The sequence below is a fragment of the Monodelphis domestica genome, chromosome 2 (assembly GCF_027887165.1).
Source record: "Monodelphis domestica isolate mMonDom1 chromosome 2, mMonDom1.pri, whole genome shotgun sequence".
Taxonomy (NCBI): Eukaryota; Metazoa; Chordata; class Mammalia; order Didelphimorphia; family Didelphidae; genus Monodelphis; species Monodelphis domestica.
The window spans coordinates 65958859-65983462 of record NC_077228.1 but is presented as its reverse complement, the minus strand read 5'-3'; the positions used below and the strand labels follow the sequence as shown (position 1 = coordinate 65983462).

Genomic DNA, 24604 nt, shown 5'->3' with positions numbered 1-24604 from the left:
AACATGGTTAAGCTACTTGCTTAAGATCACACAGTTAGTGTCTGTGGTCAGATTTCAACTAAGAGAGATGAGTCTTCCTAACTTCAGGCTTGGCACTGTAAAATTGAAAATCTGTTACCCTAAAAAAAGAACTACATTTCCCAGGATCCCACTGACTTCCTGTCATTATGTACTTCCTGTAGACAGGGGATATAAGGTGGGGACATGGAGGATCCCAGTCCCTTTTTGGTTTTCAGCAAGCATGGTAGTGTTGGTAAGCTAAGCATGGGGATTTAAAAAATGGCTAACCAGTCATGGGCACGTGGTTTTTATCCAGTGGCCTCTTTATTCCTTGAATTCTAATGATCATTTAATAAACCTCCATATATTTTTATTATTACAGATTATAATTTAATTTTTTGCAGCACTCTATTCACTGTGCTACCTTATATAAATATGCATGCATGTGTAACTTATATGGTATCAGTTACATCCATCCAAAGGCCAAGACCCTATAATCCTTTTAAGTTGAAGGGATTTTTTCCAAGTTTTTGAGTTGGAGTCATTGGAAAACTCCCTAATGCCGCCTTTCCACTCCTTATTTCTTTCTTCTGATTACATTCTAGATCTTCTGTGACTTCCTAAACTGAATTGGCAGGCAGGGGAAGGGATTCATACTCTGCTCCTTTATACCTAAACAAAAGGAGAAAGTTGGGAAGTTATCCTTGAGGAATTACTCCCATCTCCAGATTGTCCAGAACAAAGCCTTAGAGCTCTGCGCATTGGGTCAATTGTAAATAATATTCTTCAGTAAATCTCATTTGGCTATGTGAATTTGATCATTCAACTCTTAATTTCCCCTCATAATTGCTCATTTGGAGAGCTATTTGTCTTCAAATGTGGCACATTCACTAAAATAAGTAGAACTTGATCAGTTCTCTTGTTCACTCATAAAAGAAAAACCCCACAAACCTAGAAAAAAGCACAATTTTAAATTTATCAACATGCATTTATTAAGCACCTCCTATTTGCCAGGGATTGTGCCCCAAAGAACAAAACAATTAATACTATCAAGTCCCAAACATTTTAATGAGGGATATAACTCAGCCTCTGACTCTTTTTAAGTTGTAGAACTCTGGGCAAGTCACTTAACCTCTGTCTACTCAGTTAAATCAACTGTAAAACAGGGATGATAGTAGCACTTACTTTCCACGATTGCTGGGAGGAGAAAAAGGAGATAAATTTGTAAAGTGCTTTGCAAATCTCAAAGCACTATATAAATGCAATTATTATTATTATTGTTACGATTATCATTTTATATCTGTTTATAAAATAAATATGAAGACAATAGATACAGACATGAAATTCCATGTGAACAGGTATTCTGGTAAGAAGTCATAATTTTTATTTGTTTGTTGTTCTCAGATGGAATAATTTTTTAAAATTCTTAATTTAACCCCCATGGGTATTTTCACATACAAAGAAAGAAAAAGTGGACCATACACAAAAGGGTAAATCTGTCTTACTCTTTGCTTTTCTTTTAAAATACATAATAAATTCAATATGGAACTTTCAAGGCTGCCTGGCTTATTTTTGCATCTTTCTGGACTTTGTTTTGTTCTCTTCTATGTATTTTTAAAAATGAGGCATTTTCATTTTGACTCAGCATAGTAGGTGGAAAGCGGGAGGTGGTGAAGGAAGGTTTTCTAGAAGGTCCTGATTACCTCATTGGGGCAATGCGTTTTCACACTTATAGAAGTCTTTTCTTTGAGAAGCCTGAGTGTTTTTACTATCAAGCAACATCCACTATGGGATAAAAGCTTTATCTTTTCTTCTAACCTAAATTCAATACTGTCTATGAACTGCTATAACCAGTTATATCTGGAAATAACCAGAACAACTAAAGTAGTCAGAAAAACCACTCTTTTAGTCAGGAATAGGGATAGACTCAATATTTTGGACACCACAAAGAGTCAAACATTAAATACCCTACAAAACCAAAAGGCCCTGGGACTCTGGGAAACCACAGCCCTGGGAGGAAACACCACACTACATGTCTTCTCCTCTGGGAGAAGACATCACAGCAGATGCCAACTCCAAAGAAGAAAGGAATCTGGGAGTCCTTATATAAGGAGACATCTTCTGGGTAATTAGGCACGGGAAGCTTCAGAGACTAATCACAAACAGGTTTGTAAACATCTTTGCAGCCAGCAACTAGGGTATTAAGGAGAATCAGCTGTAACAAATCAAAAGCAAAGGTCAAACTAAGAAACTGGGCTTCATGAAAGGAAAACTTTCATCTAATAAACTAAAAGGCACTTAACATTCAAACCAAAATAGGGGTACTTGGCACTGGAGTTTCTCAAAGGTAAGGGAAAACTGAGTCATCCAAAAATCCACATTGTCAGAACCAATCTAAATTATTCCATTTTAATTAAATTTAATTTTAAAACACCTCCCATCTTAGAATCAATATTGTGTATTGGTTCTAAGGAAAAATAACCTTAAAGGCTAATGATGATTAAATGACTTGACCAGAGTCACACAGCTAAGAAATGTCAGATTAGAACCCAGTACCTCTTGTCTCTGGATCTTACTCTCAATCCACTGAGCCTCCCAACTGCCCCAATATATTTAGAGTACGAGTTTTTAAACTTGGACCTATGAACTTGCTTTTAAAAATATTTTCATAACTACATCTCAATGCAATTCTTCCTTTGCAATTCTATATATTTCATTCTTACAAGGGAGACCCCAGAATGCCTAAGGCTTCCATGAAACTGAAATGGTAAGGAAACCTTCTTCTAGATCAAGTTACTCAGTGACTGATAGGAGGTGATCTATTTGCATATAGATTTTGGGAAATAAATCTGAAGACAGATCTAAGAAGAGAGAACATCATGTATACATCATTCTTGGTCTTGGAATGGATTGATTTTTTGTTGCTATTGTTGGATTGTCCTTTATTGCATGGGAAAGTTTCATTTCATGGAGTGGAGAGCGGTGAACAATTGTGATGTACAGATAAAAGATATCAGAATGTATTTTTTTTTTAAAGAGTAAACCTGATGAATCCAGTATTTCTTTGCTTCGAGTGAAAGGATGGTTTATGTTATTTTGGGGGGCTTTATAGTATGATGCTTTTTCTTATTTAAAGATATTTTATTTTCCAAATTACATAATAATATACATAATACCATATTACGTATGTTATTATGTAATAATGTATTATGTAATAACAATTTTCAATATGTTTTCTGAAATTAGAAGATCCATATATATGTATAATAAAGAAAGATAAGTCTTATCTTCTTTTAAAGCTAATTTTATTTAGATGTGACCTCTTCCATAAAGTCTAAAATGAAAATGTTTACTTCCTCTTCAAATTGTCTAGAACCCCTTTTCTGGCTGTCTCCATTGGTTCCGTCACTTCCCACTTTGCATTATTCTTAACCTGTGTATATATCATGCTCTCTCCCATCATTCCTTATGGAATATAAAAGTTCCCTGGGGGCTGAGATTGGCTAGCTTCAATGTTTATATCTCGATACCTAGTATTCAATGCCTTGACTTCATAAATTTTATGAAGTTTGTCAAGTGAATAATAACTTTGTTAAACTTTCCCTATATTAAGTATAATAACCAAATGAAATCCTTGATACATTAAAACATTTTAAGCCCCTAATTTTGGTGTTAGAATCAATACTAAGAAAATACTAAGAATTGGTTCCAAGGCAATTGGGATTAAGTGAATTGAGTTGGGTCACACAACTAGAAGTGTCTGAGGTTACATTTGACCTAAAAAAAAAACAAACACATTTTTAATGTCAATTAAAAATGATGCAATTTTTCTAGGTGGTAGTAGTCTATTGTTTTGATGAGGCATGTTCAGGTATTAGAATCTGAGGGCATGTGACAACCGTCCTTACATAAGAACAGGAGTTGGGCTCTGAATGAATCAGATGTGATATATTTAAGATTGTACTCAGAACAATTTCAAAGCCAAAATGTTATTTATAAACAAAATCTTTTCTGTTGAGCAAGAATCGCTAGGACCTATGCCCTTGGCAAGTTTGAGGTGGGAGTAACTTATATAACTCATTTCCCCAAAAGGGAAATATTTCATAAAGAACAGAAATTCTTATCTCTTCAAGTACAGATTTTTTTTTTTACTCAGCTGAAATGGATTTTACAAAATATTCTCTCTGCTCCCTACTTGCTCATCTTTTTAAAATTTGCCTAACAAATAAGAAATCAGAACTCTGATCTCGGCATAAGACTCAGGGTAAATAATAAGAAATGTGGTTATGGCTTCATTCCAACTATATGCAGGAGGAAATTGATACTGCGCATTACTGAATTTGACTTTGACCAAGTCACTTTCATGGTCTTAGTTTTCTTAGGTATAAAATGAAGGAGTTGGATTAAATGAACTTTGAGGTCCTTCCCAGTTTTAAATTCAGTAATACTTATTTCTGAGCACTATAACATTCTAAGACCAGGAAAACTCCACTCCCTCAAATAGGATGCCTTATTTTGAGTATTTATTGACAAAGCAATCAATGATTATAGAACAATGCTTTTGATGGAGATCAAATGATATGATGTTTATTGTTAGGCTCTTGCAACTGTCAGGCGGGTGGAGGTGTAGATTTTCCCTCACTAGATGTCTTCAACCAAAAATCTGATTAATCACTAATTGGAGATGGCAAAGGAGAGTTTATTGTTCAGATATAGTTTGAACTAGATTCTGATACTAATTACTTGTATGATTTTGAGCAAGTTATTAAACTTCCTCTGCCTCAGTTTCCAAATCTGTAAAATGACAGGAGTTGACTACATAGCCTGTGAGTTTCTTTCCAGCTATGGATTCATATATGAACTCCAGAGAGATCATCTCATTTATTTTCTCTTATTATTTTGGATTTCTAAAAACTATCATTTAACATCCCATCAGCTCTCATACATTTCAATACCCATTGAGTGAACTATATTATTTTATCCTTAAATTGATTTTCTGGGAAAATGGCCCCAGAGAAAAAGGGCCCTCGTTGAGATAGCATGGTGTGGTCAAAAGTGAATTGTAATTGGAGTAAAGAGACACCTTGGTTTAAATTCTATTTTGAGCTTGACTAGGTATGTGACCATCAACAAGACATTTTAATCTCTCTTTAATCTCACTTCCTTCATCAGTTATATATATATATATATATATATATATATATATACATATATATATGTGTGTGTGTTATATAAATAAGATATACATCATACAGATATATACAGATACAGAAATATCTGTAAAATCGAGAAAATAAAACCTGCTTTCTTTCCTAGCTGTGCTTTTGACTGCATGGACCTTGCCACAATACTTCAGTTAAATTCTCCCCCTGGAAAATTCATCATCATTGAAGCCTTCTCCACCTTGAACATCCATCAGAACCTGGAGACCACCATGGAATATCCCTCTGCTCTTCCAGCCCTCTTCATCCTTTGGTGAGTTCATTCTGGGACCTCCATTTTGGTGTAGAATCCAGGTTGGCCAATCTTCTCTCCTGACTGTGCTTTTGATTTTCCAGAACTTAACCCACTGCCCCCTCTTTTAAGCTCCATTTTGTGTATTGTTTGTTCCTATTAGAATATAAATCCTTTGAGGAAATACTATCTCAAGTTTTGCTTGTATTGGCCTCCCTAATGCTTAACATGTTGCCTGGCACAGATTAAACACTTAATGAGTGATTGTTTTCTTGTCTTACCTTGCCTATCCCTCAGGATTGGTATGAAGATCAAATGATATAATGTAGATAAAATATTTTGCAAATGTTAGAGGGCTAGAAAAAGTCAGATATTATTATTTTATTTAAAACACTTATCTTTTGTCTTAGTATCAATTCTAAGCCAAATGAGTGACAAGGGCTAGACAAATGGGGTTAAGTGACTTGTTTAGGAAGTGTCTGAGCTCAGATTTGGATCTAGGTGTTCCTGACTCTAGGCTTGGCACTCTATCCACTGTGATACCCAGCTGCTCCATTGACAGACATTATTAGAGAAGACAATTATGCTTGATCTCTATTTTCCCCTGCTACTTTATTTCATCACGTGTTCAAACTACCATTCTTTGTTCTTTAGAAATGATTCTTCTCAAGGGTCTACTTTGACTACCATCCTAGACCATATCTCTTAGATCTCTGCCTAGCTGTGAGACCCTGGGCAAGTCACTTTACACTGTTTGCCCAAATTCTTCGTGTGTAAAATGATCCAGAGAAGAAAACAGCAACTGCTCCAGTATCTTTGCTAAGAATACCCCAAATGGAGGTCATGAAGAATAAGGCATCAGTGAAAAACAACTCAATTACCACTTGGCTGCCTAATTGAACATAAATCACTTAGCTTCTTTGTTCTTGATTTCCTCATCTGTGAAATGACAGATTTAATAAAAAATATTGACAGTAAATGTCAGATGAATGTGACATTCATAAAAATAATAAATGAGAATAAATAATATTTATCTTACCAAGTTCACATATATTTATCAAACAGAATAATAGATGTGAATGGAATTTAAAAATATAATATCCTATGTATATTAAATTTAAAAAATATTTGTTTTTCCTTATTACCTGCCCACCAAGAAGATACAAAAGCCACAATGATCATGATTTATTTTCTGCCCTTTATTAACTGAAGGATAAAATCAATTGCCACAGTGATCTGACTTGGAATGCTTTGTTTTTCATTATCCAATCTGGAGAATCCGGTTGCCTTTAAAAAAAAAATAACAAACTAAAATATTCTTTTTTGAAACCTTGCCCATAAAACCTTACATAATTTTCAGTGTAACATGAGTCTGTGGGGAGTACAACCCCTCAGTTCAGCCAATCAAAAAAAGGCCCAGAAGCATTTGTGTTTTCAATTATATGTTTCAGAAAACAAACACTTCTCTGAATTCCTCTAAGGACAAAAACTTTGCCATTTTTAGTCAAACAAACCTAGATTCTTACTCTCTTTATTATTTTTAATTTATTTATCTTTGACAAGTGAACAGTCTATGAACTCTTGGGCATAATGCCAATATTTATCAAGATTATCTTGCAGAGGATATGAGAGGATGACTAGAGAAGACTATTACTATGTTGTTGTTTAGTTGTTTCAGTTGTGCCTCACTCTTCATGACCCCATTTGGGGTTTTCTTGGCAAACATAGTAGAGTGGTTTGCCAATTCCTTCTCTAACTCTTTGAACAGATGAGGAAACTAAGGCAAATGAAGTTAAGTGACTTGTCTAAGGTCACATAGCTAGTGTCTGAGGCCAGATTTGAACTCAGGAAAATGAGTCTTCCTGACTTCATGTCCAGGGCTCTAACTACTGCACCACTTAGCTGATTTATTACTATAACAGAGTACCTAGCTTCTCCTTTAATTATAGAGGCCCATTGAATGAGTCTCCAATCACTTTTATAGTTTTATCCCTCAGTGCCCTCGACAAATATTTTAAAGACTAATTTGCAAAGGAGTTTCTTCCCTAGGAGGCTGCCATACCAGTGAAATCAGAAGTCTAGTGCCTTTCTCTCTTTACTCTCACATGCTCCTGTTGTCATTCCCATTGGAAAGCTCTCCTTGAGAGCTGAATTTATTTCATACTTGGTGTCCCCAAGGCCTACCACAGTGCCTGACACAAAATAGGTAATTAATGAAGGCTTGCAAATTACCTCTCTCCGTGTGGTATGTGTGTAGTAGTGACAGGCAAGGATAGATTTTCTTCAAAAAATAATCATATGGTGCATTCCAAAGGTAAGGATTTGGATTATCACCATCTAATGTTCATTCAATTATACTGAATAATTGAGAGCTGGTTGTGTATATTTTTGATGGTAAAACTGGATGGTGAAAGGGAGCCTTTACAAATAATTGGACAAAATATTTTAGGTGCTCAAAATCTCAGAGGACTTTGGCCCAGCAGTAGAGGGAGATGAGAATCCGCACATTTGAAAATTTCCATATAGAACAAGCTTCTATGAGAGAAACAATAATGTGAGACCTTCTTTGGGGATAAAATAACAGAAAAACTTTGCGTTTGGATTTCTCAAATACTGAATGATATTATTTTAAGAAAGTTACTCAGGGGAATATAGGGGAAAAGTGAGTTATAACCCTCATAATGTCATGATTTGAAGAGGACTGTTGTGTGCAGTTACAGAATGGTTATTTAAAAATTAGTTTTTCAATACTGAAATGTCCATGATTTTATTGTAGAGATCACTTAACCAAAACCAATCAACACCCCTCCAAACCTTACTAGAAAGTCTTTTCCAGTTGCTATAGTCTATGAATTCATTATTCTGTTGCTAATTTGGTAATGACCCTTCTCCAATTTTATCCTGTTTTCCAAGATAGACATGCAACCTACAACCTGACAGGTACTCAAAATCATTCAGGCTAGGTAGGACCTATAAGAGTGCCCTGTTGGCATGTTCTTTAAGGGCCAAGGATCACTACTTATGCCTCTTCACCATGGTGTACCATAGGATTTTAGTGGAAGATTTGACAAAAAAAAAAAACCAGAAAAGGTGCTATTTTTGAAAAATTTGGGAAATATGTCCCAGATAGCTTTGGGATTAAAAAAAAAAACCATACAAGTATATTTAAAAGGCAGTTTATTATAGTGGTTAGACAGCTGGCCTCACAGTCAGAAAGACCTTGGTTTTCAGTATTGTCTCCAGTCTATTCTGATCCTGGGTAATTAATGAACTCTCAGTGCCTTAGGCAACCCTTAAAGAATATTTATTATACAGAAAGTGCCAGATTAGGTCGGCAGAAGGAGTTGTCTCAGCTAGAAGCTTTCTTTCCTATACCAATAAAATCTCAGGTCTGATTCGATAATGATTCTATAATAATTCTATATATAATAATATATATTCCATATATAATAATAAAATCTAATATAATACATTCTATAATGATATTCATCATACTCTAAAATGGTATGGAAACTTGTTTTAGATGATTTGGGATTAACTCTCCCCATTCTCAGCTCTTGAAGAATAAATTATCTGGAACACAACCACCAGTTATATGTGTTTTAAATTATTTTACCTTTGCCTGAGGCTGAGGGATCAAGATACCATAAGTAATTTGTAAATTGGTTAAGCTAGGAAGGATGCGCTCTGATCCAAGAAAAGGAAACTTCTGGTGAGCCAACAAGGGTGTGACACTCAGTTTTCTAAAAAGGAAATGACAATTTGTTTCAAATAAGTTCTGTTTAATGTTTTTATCTTCAGTGAAGAGACAGCATTGTTCCAGAGTAAAAGGTAGTGAGCACTAGATATGAATAAATTAAAAAAACCCTATTTGTTCTAGAAGAACAAGAAAACATATATTGTTTATAAGATTATATTTCCTGAAGGGACCTCAGAGGGAAGACAGGGGGTAGCCCTCAACTAGGGAGTGTAACTGGGGAGTGGCTCAGTGGATTGAGAGTCCAGCCCAGAGACAGGAAGTCCTGGGTTCAAATCTAGCCTCAGATACTTCCTAGCTATATGACCCTGGATAAGTCACTTACCCCCCTTCCCCTCCCACACCCCTTGCCTAGCCCTTACCACTCTTCCATCTTGGAACCAATACACAGTTTTGATTCCAAGACAGGAGGTAAGGGCTATTTTTTTAAAATGTCAACAAGGACAGGACAAAGTTGTATAATAGGTAAGCATCATTTTGCTTTGAATTTCTACTGGCACTTGGGCTGCAGATATGCCATATGGGTCCAAATAAATTGGACCAAATAAGATGAGATCTTAGAATCTTTGATTTAGAAGAGATATAAGTAAAACATTAAAACAATCTATACTTTAAGAGGAATCCTCCTAACAACATCACCAATGGTTTGATAGCCTTTAGTGATGGGGAACCCCCAACTTCTTGAAACAACACAATATACTTTTGGACAGATCCCTTGGAAAGGAAAAAAAATACACATGAGTAGATCCTGGAAAAAATAGCACTTTTATCGTTTGCACTCAGGCTTAACAAAAGCTAGAATTAGGGGGTTAAATGTGCCCTAAACTTATATCAAGATGATAAATTGCATACTTGTGAAATCTGAAGATGACCTGAGGATGAGAGAGATAAGTGATGTCTTGCCTATATACTCAGGTTTAGTTGATGAAACTAAGACAGATAGAAGCTAAATGACTTATCTAGGGTCACACAGGTAGCATGTGTCTGGAACTGAATTTGAAGTCAGGTCTTCCTGACTTGAGAGTCAGTGTTCTAACTACTGTAGCACCTACCTGATACTATGAGCATTAGTTCACAAGATACATTTAAATCCCTGACCTCATATATGGATCATAATAGAACAGTATAAGTTTAAAAAATAATTCAGTTCTGTTTCCTTTTATTATTACTATTTATTAAAACTCTTACCTTCCCTCTTGTTTTTTTTTTAGAAACTATGTTACTGTATCAGGCTATTAGTTTATTGCCTGTCATAAATTTGACTCACCTTACCCAATAAGTTGGGTAAACTATAATCCACTGACATAGAAACAGAGTTGAAAGGGAGTAGCTAAGTGGCTCAGTGGATTGAAAACCAAGCCTAGAGATAGGAGGTCCTGGGTTCAAATTTGGCCTCAGATGCTTTCTAGCTATGTAAGCCTGGGCAAGTTACTTGACCCCCATTGCCTATCCCCTATTTGCTTTGGAACCAATATAGCGTATTGATTCTATGTTGGTGGATTATAGGTTATCCAACTTATTGGGTAAGGTGAATCAAATATATGATAGGCAATAAACTAATAGTCTGATACAGTGACATAGCTGCTAAAAAATCCAAATGTGATCATTAATAACTTGATTTCACCATAGTAAGTCATTCTCTTTGACTTAACCCCTCTTCATAGCAGATGGTTTTGTGAATTGCTAAACTGTTCATAATCTGATGGTCAAACTTCTGCTTATAAGGATCCCTGAATTTAACCTGGTGAGTACTTGATCAACAGGTTGGGTACTTAGGCTATGACCTCCCATACATTCATAGAGGCTGTCTTGAGGGTGGAGATTCTTCTGTAGTTCTTTATCTCTTGCCAATCCTATGTAGACTAATGAGTTCAGTTTTGGACACACACCAAAGGACCGACATAATAGAAGGACTGAGATGTCATAGGCAGATCATTTGAAAGAACTGGGCATGTTTAGTTTGTAGAACAAAGATTTCAGAGGAACATGAAAGCTGTTTCCAAATATTTGGAGGGCTGCCATATGGAAGAGTGATTCAATTAGTTCTATTTGGTCTCAGAGGGGAAGAAGAACACAGGCAAATCAATCCACAAACATTTATAAGCACCTAATATGTGCCAGGTATGGACCAATGGATGGAAGTGATCAGAAGTTTAAATACAAGGAAATATTAAATAGCAATGAATGCTGTCCTGATTCATAGGATCCTGGCTTTGGAGCTGGAAGGAATCTAGAAGGCCATCTAGACCATACCCCTCACTTTACATATGAGAAAACTGAGGACCAAAGAGTTTGATGGCATGGCAGGTTCACAGAGGTAGTCTGAGCAAGGATGGGGAAAGGATTCAAACTCAGTTCCTATGACTCCAAACTAGTATTCTTTCCAAATGACATGGGCTACCTCATTACTACTCATTACGTAGTATTTCCCTGTCACTAGAGGAGTTGAAGTGATGGTTTGAAGTAGCAGGAGATTCGTGGGATTTGTGTTTCAATTAGAGGTTGTACTAGATAATATCTAAGATGCCTTCTATTTTTAAGATTCTATAAAATATGACTCAAACTCTAGTAGTTTCATATAAATTGATTATTAAAAATGGAAACCAAATTAATCAGGTTGGAGGCCATAAAAAAAGGAAGAAGACAATATAGTAATCAAGAACAAGAGTATGCATACTGGCTCTGCTACTAATCTGTATGAACTTCAGGTCTGTGAGACTCAGTTTTGCCATCTGTAAAATGAGAAACTTGGACTAGATGTTCTCTAAAAGTCTTTTCTAGAGTGAAATCCTATGAATGGTTCTTTTATTGTTGTTGTTCAGTAATATTTAGTCATGTCTGACTCTTTGTGACCCCATGTGGGGTCTTCTTGGAGAAGATACTGAAGTGGTTTGCCATTTCCTTCTCCAGCTCATTTTACAGATGAGGAAACTGAGGCAAACCATTAGATGACTTGCCCTCATTCACATAGGTAGTAAATGTCTGAGGTTAGATTTAGACTCTGGAAGAAGAGTCTTTCTGATTCCAAGCTTGGCATTGTATCCACAGTGCCACCTAGCTGCCCCAGTCAATAGTTGTACCATCTGCTTTCTTTTGGGGCAAACTCTGCCCATCCAAAAGAAAGGGTGGGTGATAGTTAATTTCACTACAGTCCCTCGGTACCAGCAGCAAGTTGATGAGTTAGCATGACATGGAGCAAGGGAATGGAAATAATAAGGACTATGTTGGCATCTCACCTGGTAGCACTCTGCTGAGATATATGCTCAACAAAAACCCACTAGAGGGCATCAGAGAATCTCTGATAAGATCTCTTGGGTTGAATTTGAGAAAGTCCCTTTTTTAGATCTTAAATGTTTTTCATCATGATTAAAATTTTGGGTGTTCCAGAAAGATTTTAAAAAATAAATGACTGCTGCCTACTAAATAGCAAGGCTAGGAAACCCTTGCCCTCATACAGATCTATAAGGCATATTATAGATTGAAACACTTTCTTAATAGCAACCTTTTGTAGAAGGTTACAGAAGCATGATTACCCTCATTTTGGAAAAGAGGAAAGGCTAGAAGAAATGAAGGGATTTGCCTGCAATCACAAAATAAGTTTTTTTTTTGTATATGTAAAATGTATAAAGACTGAATAATGGAAGAAATTTCTAATGGTGTAATTCCAAACCTCAGAGACAGGCTAATAGGGAAAACTGCATCCTTCTCAAATTATATGGTATAGATGATGACTTGCAAGGTTATCTATCTTGTCTACTTTCTTGAAAGCCCATTCCTGATGAAAATTTAATTTCCAGCAAAAAAGAAGTAAGATTTTTAGGTTTTGTTTTTGTTTTAACTTGATCAGAAAGTAACTAGATGGTACAATGGGTAGTATTGGACCCAAGGTAAGGAATAACTGAGCTCAAATCCTGCCTCAGACACCTACTAGGTATGTGACTTTGGACAAGTCATTTATCTTGTCTGTCTCAGTTTTTTCATCTGTAAAATGGGATAATGATTACATCTTATTCTCAGGGCTGTTAGGATCTAATAAAATACTATTTGTAAAGTGCTTCCCAAGTGTTAAAGTTCTTTATAAATGCTAGCTATTATTATTACTGTTGATGCCTTCAAGTCAGTTGTTATTCAATAAGTAAGTAAATATTTATGTGTCAGGCACTGTGCTAAGGCTTGGGATACAAAAAGAGGCAAAAGACAGTCCCTGCTCTCAAGAAGCTACAATTGAATGGAAGAAATGACAAGAAAACAGATAAGCTATATATTAAATGAATAGAAAATAATTAACAGAAGAAGACATAAGAAGAATTGAGAACTTGGAGAAGAATTTTTGAAGAAGTCTTTTCTTCTTTCTTCTTCTATGGATTTTAGTTGGGAGTTAAAGGAAGCCAGGGAGGTCAGCAATGGTGAGGAGGCAGAGTGTTCCAGGCATGGGAGAGATCCAGAGAACATTCTCAGAGATGTAGTTTAGAGTATCTTGTCTGTGGAACAGTCATAAACATGTCACTTGCTCAAAGGACATGTGGCAGGGAATGAGTTATATGAAAACTAGAAAAGGGATGGTGATAGAATAGGTTATGAAGGGCTTTGAATGCCAAACATGGCATTTTGTATTTGATCCTGGGGGAAAATGGGAGCTACTGAAGTTCATTCAGTAGCAATAAACTGAATGGGACTGAACTTTGGGAAAAATCACTTTGGTGATTGAATGGAGAATGACTTGGAGTGGAGAGAGGTTTAAATCAAGCAGACCCACTGGCAGACTATTATAATAGTCTAGGCACATGGTGATGGGGACTTGCCCTAGAGTAGTGGCAGTGTCAGAGAGCAAAAGGGTACATATTTAAGAGATATTGCGAAGGCAGAATTGATAGAACTTGGCAATGGCTTGGATACAGGGGGTGGAAGGGTGGGAAAAGAATCCAGGGGTGAAAAATCCAGATGATACCTAGGTTTTAAGGTTAGGGGTCTGGAAGGATAATGATTGCCTTGAAAGTAGTAGGGAAGGTTTATGGCCCCTTGGGTACTGTGGCTGTGGAATGGTGACATATTCAGATAGAAATATTCTGGGGTCATCTTTGTTGCAGAACCATGGACCTTCTACATCTTCCATCTCAATGAGTGCTACTAAGTCCCCTCATTTGGGAAGGTTTTCATGGGATTGGATTTTTTTTTAATGAACCAGCAGCTATTGGGAAAAAAGCTACTCCCTTCCCAAACTTTATACCAACAAAGCAAAAAAAACCTTCTTACTTCCCATTCCACCTCGTCTCCATCCCCAACCAAGTTGGCTTGTGGTATGTATGTGTGCATGTGTGTGTATCATTAGGTATCTACATTTTCTTTGATCTTTTCATGCTTATATCTAGTTTTAAGGAACACACATTCATAGGGCTGAGAATGGGCTTCTACCTCGTATGAAGGTATGGTGGGTTTGTTATGTTTATGTTACATGTTATGATTATAAAAACCAGCCACCCAAAGGTTCTTGAGTAGGGACCCATGGCCAGTGGCATCTTGGGTGGTCAGATATAGAGAGATTGGGACAGTCCTTGGCTCAAGAGGCACTATCCTTCTGCTATAACCCATCAAGCCTGGATCTGAAGAGCTTTAGTAGTTCTCTTCATAGCCTCTTGTTGCCCCTTATTCACTGGATGAAGGAGAGAGATTGGCCAAAGATGTATTAGTTCCTTTGATCAGCTCAGAACTGGTGGTGGAAGTCATCAGTCCTGAGGAAGCTAGAAATGCATAAATGAGGAGGTTGATGGGGCAGGCACAAGTTAAAAGGGAGGGATGCACTCCCATTTCCCCCATCTGAGATTAGATTTGATCTGGACCCAAGGCTCATTTCCAGCTTTCTTGTCTTGGTCTTCTATGACAGGAACTGCGCAGTCTGCAAAGTCCATGAGTCAATTCTCTCTCCAAAGGATCCAACTCTTCCTCCCTTTGGTTGGGAGTGGAGTGGGGAATAGCAGGGATGAAGAAGGCTCTATAGAGTTGTTCTATGACCTCAGTTAGCATCTGTGTTTTGTAGCCTATATTTTTCACTTTCATTAACATCTGAGTTGGCAGAAGAGTCTTCCAATGCCTATTGATGGTTTAAAGGTGACTGTAGATTCTTCAAGGCTACACAATATTTGCATGTTTTACCATGCAAGAAAGGTGATGAATTGTGTGACTGAGTCTGAGGACCAGCCAAGGTAAGTACAGAAGGACTCCTTAACCAGAGGGCCACTCACCAGATGGTTCTTCTTTTTTGGCCACAGCTACTGGCAAATACAATCTACTGAAGTGTGAAGAGAGTGGAATGTGCTAATGAAGGAAGTACCTGTGCCAATGCTGTCTCACATCTTTTGAAATGAGTCATCTGAGTTCCAGAAAAACAAGTAAGCAAGTCTGCTCCTTTGGGCTAGAAAAGTGGTATGAGTTAGCCTACGCTCTGAGACCAGAAGCTGTAGGGCTGCTAAGACTGCTAAGCAAGTGTCCAGGAAGAAATGAAGGCACAAGGTCTTCCCAGTTCTCTAGGGCCAAGACAAGCAGGGAAATTAACCTTTCTTCCTCACTCCCTTCTATGAAACCCAATTTTGATTCTTTTACCTGAGATAAGTGGTATAAGCTTTGTTTTTAGCCTAAACCAAACTTTAAGAAATGGAAGGAGACAGCAAGGTGGCTCAATGGGTAGAGTGAGTTCAAATCTGGCCTTGGACACTTGGTAGCTGTGTGACACTGAGCAAATCAGTTCATCTCTATTTGTCTTAGTGAGGAGGGAAAAGTAAACCACTCCAGTATATTTGCCAAGAAAACCCCACCAACAGCATCGTTCATAGGGTCATGAAGTGTCAGATATGACCAAATAACAATTTCTTATCTAAAGACTCAGTTCTCTCACTCTTTTTACACAGGAAAATTGTGGTAAGGGTGGGGGAGGTAGAAACCTTTATAGTTATCCTGCCTATCTGCTATGATGCCTTTAGGATGCTAGATTTCATCAAGAGAAATGGTTAAGGGAATGGGAGTGGAGAAGAGTCTTCATTCTTAGAAATTATGGTTTACCAGCCAAGGCATCCATCACTCCCACAAAAATGCTATTTCTAGTCTTGGTCTACTCTCTGTGCTAAGCATGCAACAATCCACTGGGTGGCCCTAGGCTTCCTCTCTGGGGATCATAGAATATTTTGAAGAGAGGATTACATCTTGTGCTGTTGATCAGTTGGGCTCTACCATGCCTGTCCTGACCTTGTTCTTTCCACTCAAGGCAGGGTCCTATCCCAGAGGCTACAAGGACTTCCATTCATCTTTATAGTCCACTCAGATGATCCATGCCCCATTGTGGTTCCCCTTACTTAATGGGACAACTGAGCCCCAAGACCAGATGATTCTACTTCTAAATCTTCACTGCCCCTAACTAAATATCTTGGCAGTATGGCTACAGTTACTGGGAGTCTAAATAAATGAGTGTACTTGAAGAGAAAAAAAGAGACCGTAATAGAGAAGTTTGGAGGGGGAGAAGGTTTAGGAGGAAAGATAATGAGTTCAGTTTTGTATATGTTGAGTTTAAGAGTTTTACTGGACATGAGAAGTCTGAAAAGGCAGTTGGAAAGGTGAGACTGGAGGTGAGGCAGAGAGGTTAGGACAGGAAAGGAAGATGAGAATCATGATCATAGATAAGGTAGTTAAATCCAGGGCAGCTAATGAAATTACCAAGTGAAGTAATATTGAGGGAGTAGAGAAGGGAGTCCAGGACAAAACTCTGGGAGACAATTATGAGGAGAGAAACCATCAAAAGAGAAAGAGTTCTGCTCTGTCCCCTTCTCCTACAACCTCTCCAAAGAAAACCCACTGGATTACAAAACAGGAAATAATAAAATGTGCCAGTCATCCTTCATTATTAAATGCAAATTCAATGATGAAATCTCTTGAGATCAAAAATTGTCCTTATTGAATTCCATGATATCTCCTTAAGTAGGTCAAGAATAAGGATTACATTGTCCCATAGAATTGCTTTCTTGTCCAAATATTAAAATAGGGATGAAGCTCATAAATGACCTCTTTTTACTATAGGCCAGAGGCTGAATCAGACTTGTAGTCAATTGTTCAGCAAGCCAGTGCCATGTGGAAATTAAAACAAACAAACAAACAAAAAAAACAAAAAACAACCTTCCTCCCCAACAATTGACTGAAGTCCCTGGAGAACATAGAATGAAATATATTTTCCTCCCTACGTGGCATCGTGCCAGGCATGGAGTCAGGAAGACTCCTCTTCCTGAGTTCAAAACTGACATCAGATGTTTACCAGCTATGTGACCCTGGGCAAGTCACTTAACCCTGCTGGTCTCAGTTTCCTCCTCTGAAAAATGAGCTGAAGAAGGAAAAGGCAAACTGCTCCAGTATCTTTGCCAAGAAAACCCCAAATGGGGTCATGAAGAGTCAAACATAACTGAAAATGACTGAACAAGAACAGTCACCTCAAAGTAGAGAGGTAGAGGACTATGAGGGCAGAACATTGTATACATTTTTGTCAGATGCAGTCACCTCAATGGTTGCTTTTGATTATTATTATTATTTTTTTGTTAAAAGAGAAAATTTAGTTTTGACAAGGGAAGGGTAGGGGAAAGTCAGGAGAGTGTCAATCTTCTATTTAAAAATGGTTGTGATTTAAAGACACAAGACATCACTAAAACATTTTTTTAAAGAAAAAGTTAAAAAGACAGTGTAATGAAGTGCATTTAGGCAGCACAGCAGATAGATCCCCAGACCTAGAGTTAGAAGGACTTGGGTTCAGATCCAGTCTTAGATTCTTTCTAGCTGTATGACTCTGGGAACATCACTTAACCCCAGTTGTTTAGCTCTTACCACTCTTCTATCTTGGAATAGTATTGATTCCAAGATAGAAAACAGAAGTTAAAGAACCCCAAGAATATAATAAAATCATTTATAAAATGGATCAAATGTGGTAAAGTGCTTTAAGAATAGCCAGTACTTAAGAAATATTTGTTGAATTGAAAAAAGGGGGAAAAAAACAACAAACCTTTTTTACTGGCCAAAAAAATAAGTCATTAATCCCCTCCCTTAGAATCAGAGGAAATTTCAGAGATATCTAGGGTGAGACTGTTTGAGTTGTTTTGAGACAGTCTGGTTTGGGAAAAGTGAAAGGAAATGCAAGCCAATAAATATCAGAAGGAGAATATATTTTGTTTGGCCATTTTAACAAACCTTATGGTTTATATCTTGTCTCAGATAAATAATTACACAACAATAACACCTGCTTCCCAGGGTTGATATGAGGATAAAATGAGAGAACATTTAGAAAGAGATTATTTGTCATATTAGTTGTCATCTACATTGTTGGTCTTGTTTGTGAGTTCTTGGAGAGCAGCAGAGAGTAGGCTGTGTGTTTAATTTTCTGTGGATAGCAGACAGTACAAGCCAAAGAAAAGAAGCCACATCTGTCTAAGCAGAGTAGCTCCAAGGGTTTGTTTTACAAATAATCTTTGGGTCAATAATAAGGGTGTATTGAATAGATTTTGTTTGATTTTTTAAAAAATCCTTACCTTCTGTCTTAGAATTGAGACTAAACATTGGTTCTAAGGCAGAAGAGCAACTTTAAGGGCTAGGCAATTAGAACTAAGTGACTTGTCCAGGGTCACACAGCTAGGAAGAATCTGAGGTCAGTTTTGAATCCAGGACTTCTTCTCCAGGCCTGGCTCTCTATCCACTGAGCCCCTTAGTCACTCCTTAATTGGTTTTTAGAACTACATCTTTATTAACTGTCTGGAGTGGAAAACTATTTAAATATATACAAATCCATATATTTATAAAAATATATATACACATAAAAATACATATACTCTGAACCTTTTCCTATTCTACCTAGCATATATTAGGTGTCTACTACATACAAGGCACTGTAGTAGGTGGTGAGGATGCAGACAAGGTAAAAAAAAATTATTCCTAAGCCCCCAGAAACTAACAATCTGCTAAATGTGATGTCTATGATCTAGGAGGGAGTTCTACATAAAACCAAGCCTTTACCTTTGATCTTGGCATTATCTATAATATTTAAGCAAGATGAAACATGTAAATACTGAAGAAAGCCATTTCTATCCATTTCAGAGCTCAGATGATTAATTGGTCTCATAGGCAAGCATATTTTAATTTATTTGCATTTTATTACTCCTTATCTATTTTTCTTAGGAGAACCTTGCCAGATAGCCAGGGTGGATGTTATTATCTCCATTTTACAGATGAGGAAATGGCCTCAAGGAGGTTAAGGAATTTGCCCAAGACTACACAACTAATAAATGATAGAAATGGGATCAGGACCCAGAACTTCTGACTTATTTTAGTGAACTCCATTGTTCATGGCTTCCTGAGCAATTCTTTAAAATTGCATTTAGTTGGTGGCAGCTGGTTAGCTCAGTGGATTGAGAGTCAGACCTAGAGATGGAAGATCCTGGGTTCAAATCTGGCCTCACACACTTCCTAGCTGTGAGACCATGGGTAAATCACTTAACCCTAACTACCTAGTCCTTACCTCTCTTCTGCCTTAGAACTAATACTTGGAGCAATTCTAAGACAGAAGGTAAGGGTTTAAAAAATGCATTTTAGCAAATTGTTCCCTGAGGAAGGATGTTAATAGGAGACAGCAGCAAAAAACAACCTTAATGAACATAATTGATTTGGGTGTGTCATACCAGGTACAAAGGAAACAAATTAGGTCTGGAGTCAATGGACTGGGTTGGATTCTTATGTCTTTATCACTATGTGATTTTGGGCAAATCATTTACCCTGTAAAATGGAGTTCCACTAGATAATCTGTAAGGTCTCCCCCAGCACTAAGTCAAATGATTTATCATAGAAAAATCCAATTATAAGAATACTGGTTTAACTGTATTAAATTCAACAAAAATATTGGTCCCTAATTTTCTGAAAAAAAAAAGAATTTAAAAGAATTATCACTTTGGTTGAATAAAAACAATTTGTATACTGGTGAAGTTGTAGGAAGACTTTTTAATTACAGGTTCATTGAGACTCCCAGAATCTTAGAGATTCTTAGAGATCGGGTAGCTAGGTGCTACAGTGGACAAAACACTGGGTTTGGAGTCAGGAAGACCTAAGTGTCTATCTAGCCTCAGATATATACTAGCTGTATGATCCTGGGCAAGTCATTTAACCTTCTTTGCCACAATTTTATCATCTGTAAAATGAGTTGGAGATGGCAAACCACTCCAGTGTTTTTGCCAAAAAAAACCCCAAATGGGATCAAAAAGAGTTGGGCAAGACTGAAAAACATTGAACAACAGCAAAAAAAGAGATTGGCACAGAGGTGTACTGGTAAATGTTTAACAACTAGCTCTCCCAGTACAGCACACTTTTAAAGTTTAATTTGCATTATAAACATTTTCTCTATCACTTTTTAAAATCTAGAAAATAAACAAAACAATAAATCAAGGCTTGATTTTTGGCACTTAATTTCTGAGGTCGAAATGCTCACAATGAAAATTTAACAATTGAGTCTTAAAAGACAGTTCTCATTGGCTCCAGGAACACCTCTGGTCGTGAGGAACTTTCAGTCCAAATCATACTTATTCAGAAATGTATTCCACAAAGCATTCAAAAGTGACTATGCAACCTTCCCTTGAAGACTAGTAGTAGGGGGGTAAATCCACTAGCTCCTGAGACAGCTCCTTTTGCTTATTAATAGCTTTAATTGTTAAACCTAGTTCTTTATTATCTAGTTGGAGTCAGTATCTCATCAACTTCCACACAGTGATCCTAATATTGCCCTCTGGGACCAAGCAGAATAAATGCAGTAACAGCTTCCTCCAGTGGCAGCTCTTTAAACTTTTGCAGAGATTTCAGATTTCCTTTATTTATCCTTTTATCCAGATGAATCAACCTGATCTTCTAGGTCTAGAAGGAAATGTGGTCGATTGATTGATGATCACCAACTTCTGGTTCAATTCCTTCCTGAAGCAAACATCCATCTCTCCTGAGATATTCAGTGATTTCCTTAAATGTTAATCAGTAGGGCACTTGAATCTAAGTCTTCCTGACTGTTGAGACCATGGAGCTAACCATTTTACCATTGTAGACACGGTCATTCTTCACTTTGTTGTGGAGGAAAGTGAGGCATGAGAGATCACATCATCATACAATAACAGAATCTGCTTCTTGAAGACCTGCCAGTGATTGGAAATTCACCACCATCTTCTGTACTTGGAGTCCAAGTCAGATGCAGGCTATGGTGTGCTGCTGGACTCATAGCCCTTTGCTAACTTGTCTTGTCTATGTAAGGTGACTGGAAATTAGTTTAAACATGCCAAACTGTGACTTGGGGCTCATGTAAGTGTTGGAAAGAAGTCTGCTAAAAGGTTAGCCTTGAGAGGGAATCAACCTACCAATAAGCAATCCACTCTACACTTAGTGAGCAACGCATGGCCACCTACCTTGAATCTCCACAATCCCCCGATGTCTCCAGTCCTTTCAAAGCAAGTAGGCTGAAGTCCTTCATCCAGGCAGCACTTCAGAGAGATCAGTCCGCTCACTCCAGCTCCAATGATGGCCACGTTCTTTGCCATGTCAACAGGTGGATCAAAGAGAGCCTCCTAAAAGTGGGCAAGTGCATCAATGGGATGCTTTAACTGTTGAGACTTTAGTAGCCCAGCTGTATAATTCTTCTCCTGCCCAAACCCTGAGCTCTCCTTGGAGAAGCTTAGTTACTAAGCTAAGTCTTTTGTTATATGCATTGTTTACAGGGCACAGGCTTAAAACTGGAAAGAAGAACTTCCAAACTATTCATTAGCACCAATAGGGACAGGAGCCAAGGCTCCAAAGGCTTGTTTTTCTTCTTTCTCCTCCCCACTCCCACCTCCTCCACACCCATCGAGCTCCTTGCTTTGAGAAATGGGCATCATTTTTACCTCTGGTCCTTCCCTTTCCTTGCTCTAGTTGGAATGAGCTGCTCTCTCCTTTGTCCAGAGTGCTGGATGACAGGCAGCCAAAATCATTTTAGGAGTATGAAGAGCATTTGAGAAGTGGGAGGAAATTCTTGCCCCTCCTCCAGCATCTTGCTTACGAGGCTCTGCCTGCTCGTATTAAGCAAGGGGCTGGTAACCCATGATAAGAGGGCACTGGAATCTACCATGGCATAAAACCATCATAGGCACATAAGGGCTTATGGGCTGATGATAACATTATAAATTTGACATGTTTTCCAGTTTCCAGCCAAATGCTTTCACATTAATTGCCTCCCGTGGTCTTCACAACAAATGATGAGATATATGGGTTTGGTATATGTATATGTATATTTTTATAGGTGTGCAATGATTATATAGATTTATATATACATATATATGTGAATATTGGGGCAGCTGTGATTTCATTCATGGAGACAATTCCAGGTGAGGAAATTCCCTCCTCTGATGCAGAGAAACTCCTGCTTTCCAACTTTTAGTGTTAGAAAGTTGCCTGAGGAACTATGATGTTAAGGTACAGACTCAGGATTGGTCAATCAGCCAGTATGTATCAGAGGTTAGAGGTAGGACCTGAACACAGGTATCCTGACTCTGAGGCCATCTATCCACTAAATAAGGGCATTATTATTCCTCTTTTGGCATCTGAAGAAATTTAAGCTTGAAGAGGAATACTCATGATAACTAATATTAATAACAATAATATATTATGTTAATATAATACATATTAGTAAAATATAGTAATGCTAGTATTTTTGTAGAGCTTTAAGGTTTGCAAAGTGCTTTACAGATATCTCATTTGATGCTCACAATAATCCTTTGAAGTAGAAGCTTTTGTTATTTCTTTTTTTCAGGTGAGAAAACTGAGGCAGGCAGTCATTGACTGACTTGCCCAGCTAGTAAGTGCTTCATGCATGATTTGAACTGAGGTCTTCCTGACTCTAAGTCCAGAGCTCTATCCCCTGAGTCACCTAATTAATAATTTGACAAAATAATTATCTGGATTTAGAACTGGAGGAGTGGCTGGACTCAAAGTAGTATTGTTAATGGTTCAGTGTCAACATGGAAGGAGAGCCTCCATGGAGTAAATACTGCAAGGAGCTTTCCTTGGTCCTTTGCTTTTTTTTTTAAACATTTTTATCAATGACTTGGATAAGGACATATGCTCTATATTCATCAACTTTGTAGATGACACAAAGATGAGATGGATATTTAAAACACTGATTCACAGAAGCAGGTTTCAAAAAGATCAGGTCAGGGTATAGTACTGGGCTGAATTAAAAAAAAAAGATGAAATTCAATATAGGTAAATATTGACTTGAGTATAAAAAATTGACTTCTGAATTATAAAATTGAAGGAAGTATGATTAAATAGAAGTGACTGTGGCATGTAGTGAGCTTTAAGATCAATAGCAGACCAAAACGGCAACAAAATGTTAATGTAAAACTAACACCAGCTTGGGGTGAGATAGCTTCCAAGAATGGAGCAAGAGGAGAGTGATAGTCTCATTGTTTCCTACTTTTCTCAGACCTCAGCTAAAACATTATATTCAGTTCTTAGGAGCACAGTTTAAGAAAGACAAGAAAACTTCTGAATAAATAAGAGATAAAAAACATTGTGAAATGTAAAATGGATACTTTTGAATACATTAAATTGAAAAATTTTTGTACAAATAAAATTCATATAGTTAAGATTTGAAGGAAATCAATAAGTTAGGAAAATTTTTCTTAACAGTTTCTTGGATAGAAGTCTCATGTCTAAAATATATAAAAATTTTGTCAAAGATCAAGTAAGATCAAAGATGAGCCATTCCCCAATTGATAAATAGTCAAAAGATATGAACAGTTTAATCAAAGCTACATGTACTGATGTGGAAAAATGCTCTAAATCATTATTGATTAGTGAAATGCAAATCAAAACAACTCTCAGATATCATTTCATACCTATCAGATTGGCTAAAATGATAAAGAGAAAGAAGACAAATTTTGGAGAGAATGTGGAAAAATAGGGACACATACACTGTTGGAACTGTGAATTGGTTCAGCTATTTTTGAGAGCAGTTCGGAATTATGCTCAGTTATAAAACAATGTATATCTTTTGACCTAGTAATACCACTATCACATTTATTTCCTTAGATGATCAAAGAAAAAGGAAAAGAATCTATGTTCTAAAATATTTACGACAGTTCTCTTTGTGTTAGCAAATGTGAATGTGAAATCCCATACCCCTTATGATTGTGATATTGCATTTTATATATATTCTATAATTTTGTAATATTCTATAGCTATTTTGTACTGACATTGCCCTGTTCCCCCAATCCTCTTGCTAACTGGCTAAGCTGTACATCCTTCTCATCTGCCCTGGGGTGATACTGAGCCAAAGACTTGGGTTTAATCTACAGGTTTCTGCCTCATAAC

General features: G+C 37.1%; 1 protein-coding gene and 1 long non-coding RNA gene across 3 annotated transcripts in view; one reads left to right on the top strand and one right to left on the bottom strand.

The window, feature by feature from the left end:
• LOC103104904 (uncharacterized) overlaps positions 1-15854 on the top strand; it is a 97065-nt gene extending 81211 nt beyond the window's left edge. Inside the window, exons 2-3 of the long non-coding RNA XR_008916104.1 lie at positions 5317-5475; positions 15478-15854. This is a non-coding gene — a long non-coding RNA (uncharacterized LOC103104904). The remainder of the gene's footprint in view (positions 1-5316; positions 5476-15477) is intronic.
• The window catches only part of LOC100619430 (dimethylaniline monooxygenase [N-oxide-forming] 2), a 45030-nt gene extending 22718 nt beyond the window's left edge, over positions 1-22312 (bottom strand). The window contains exons 1-3 of one of the 2 annotated variants that reach the window (XM_056815520.1): positions 22135-22312; positions 21661-21819; positions 9071-9197 (exon numbers count right to left, since the gene is read on the bottom strand). In XM_056815520.1, the coding sequence (XP_056671498.1) occupies positions 9071-9197; positions 21661-21725 (192 nt within the window). In that variant the 5' untranslated portion in view covers positions 21726-21819; positions 22135-22312. The remainder of the gene's footprint in view (positions 1-9070; positions 9198-21660; positions 21820-22134) is intronic. The other variant, XM_007480765.3, reaches the window with a different exon arrangement.
• Positions 22313-24604: the final 2292 nt, after the last annotated feature.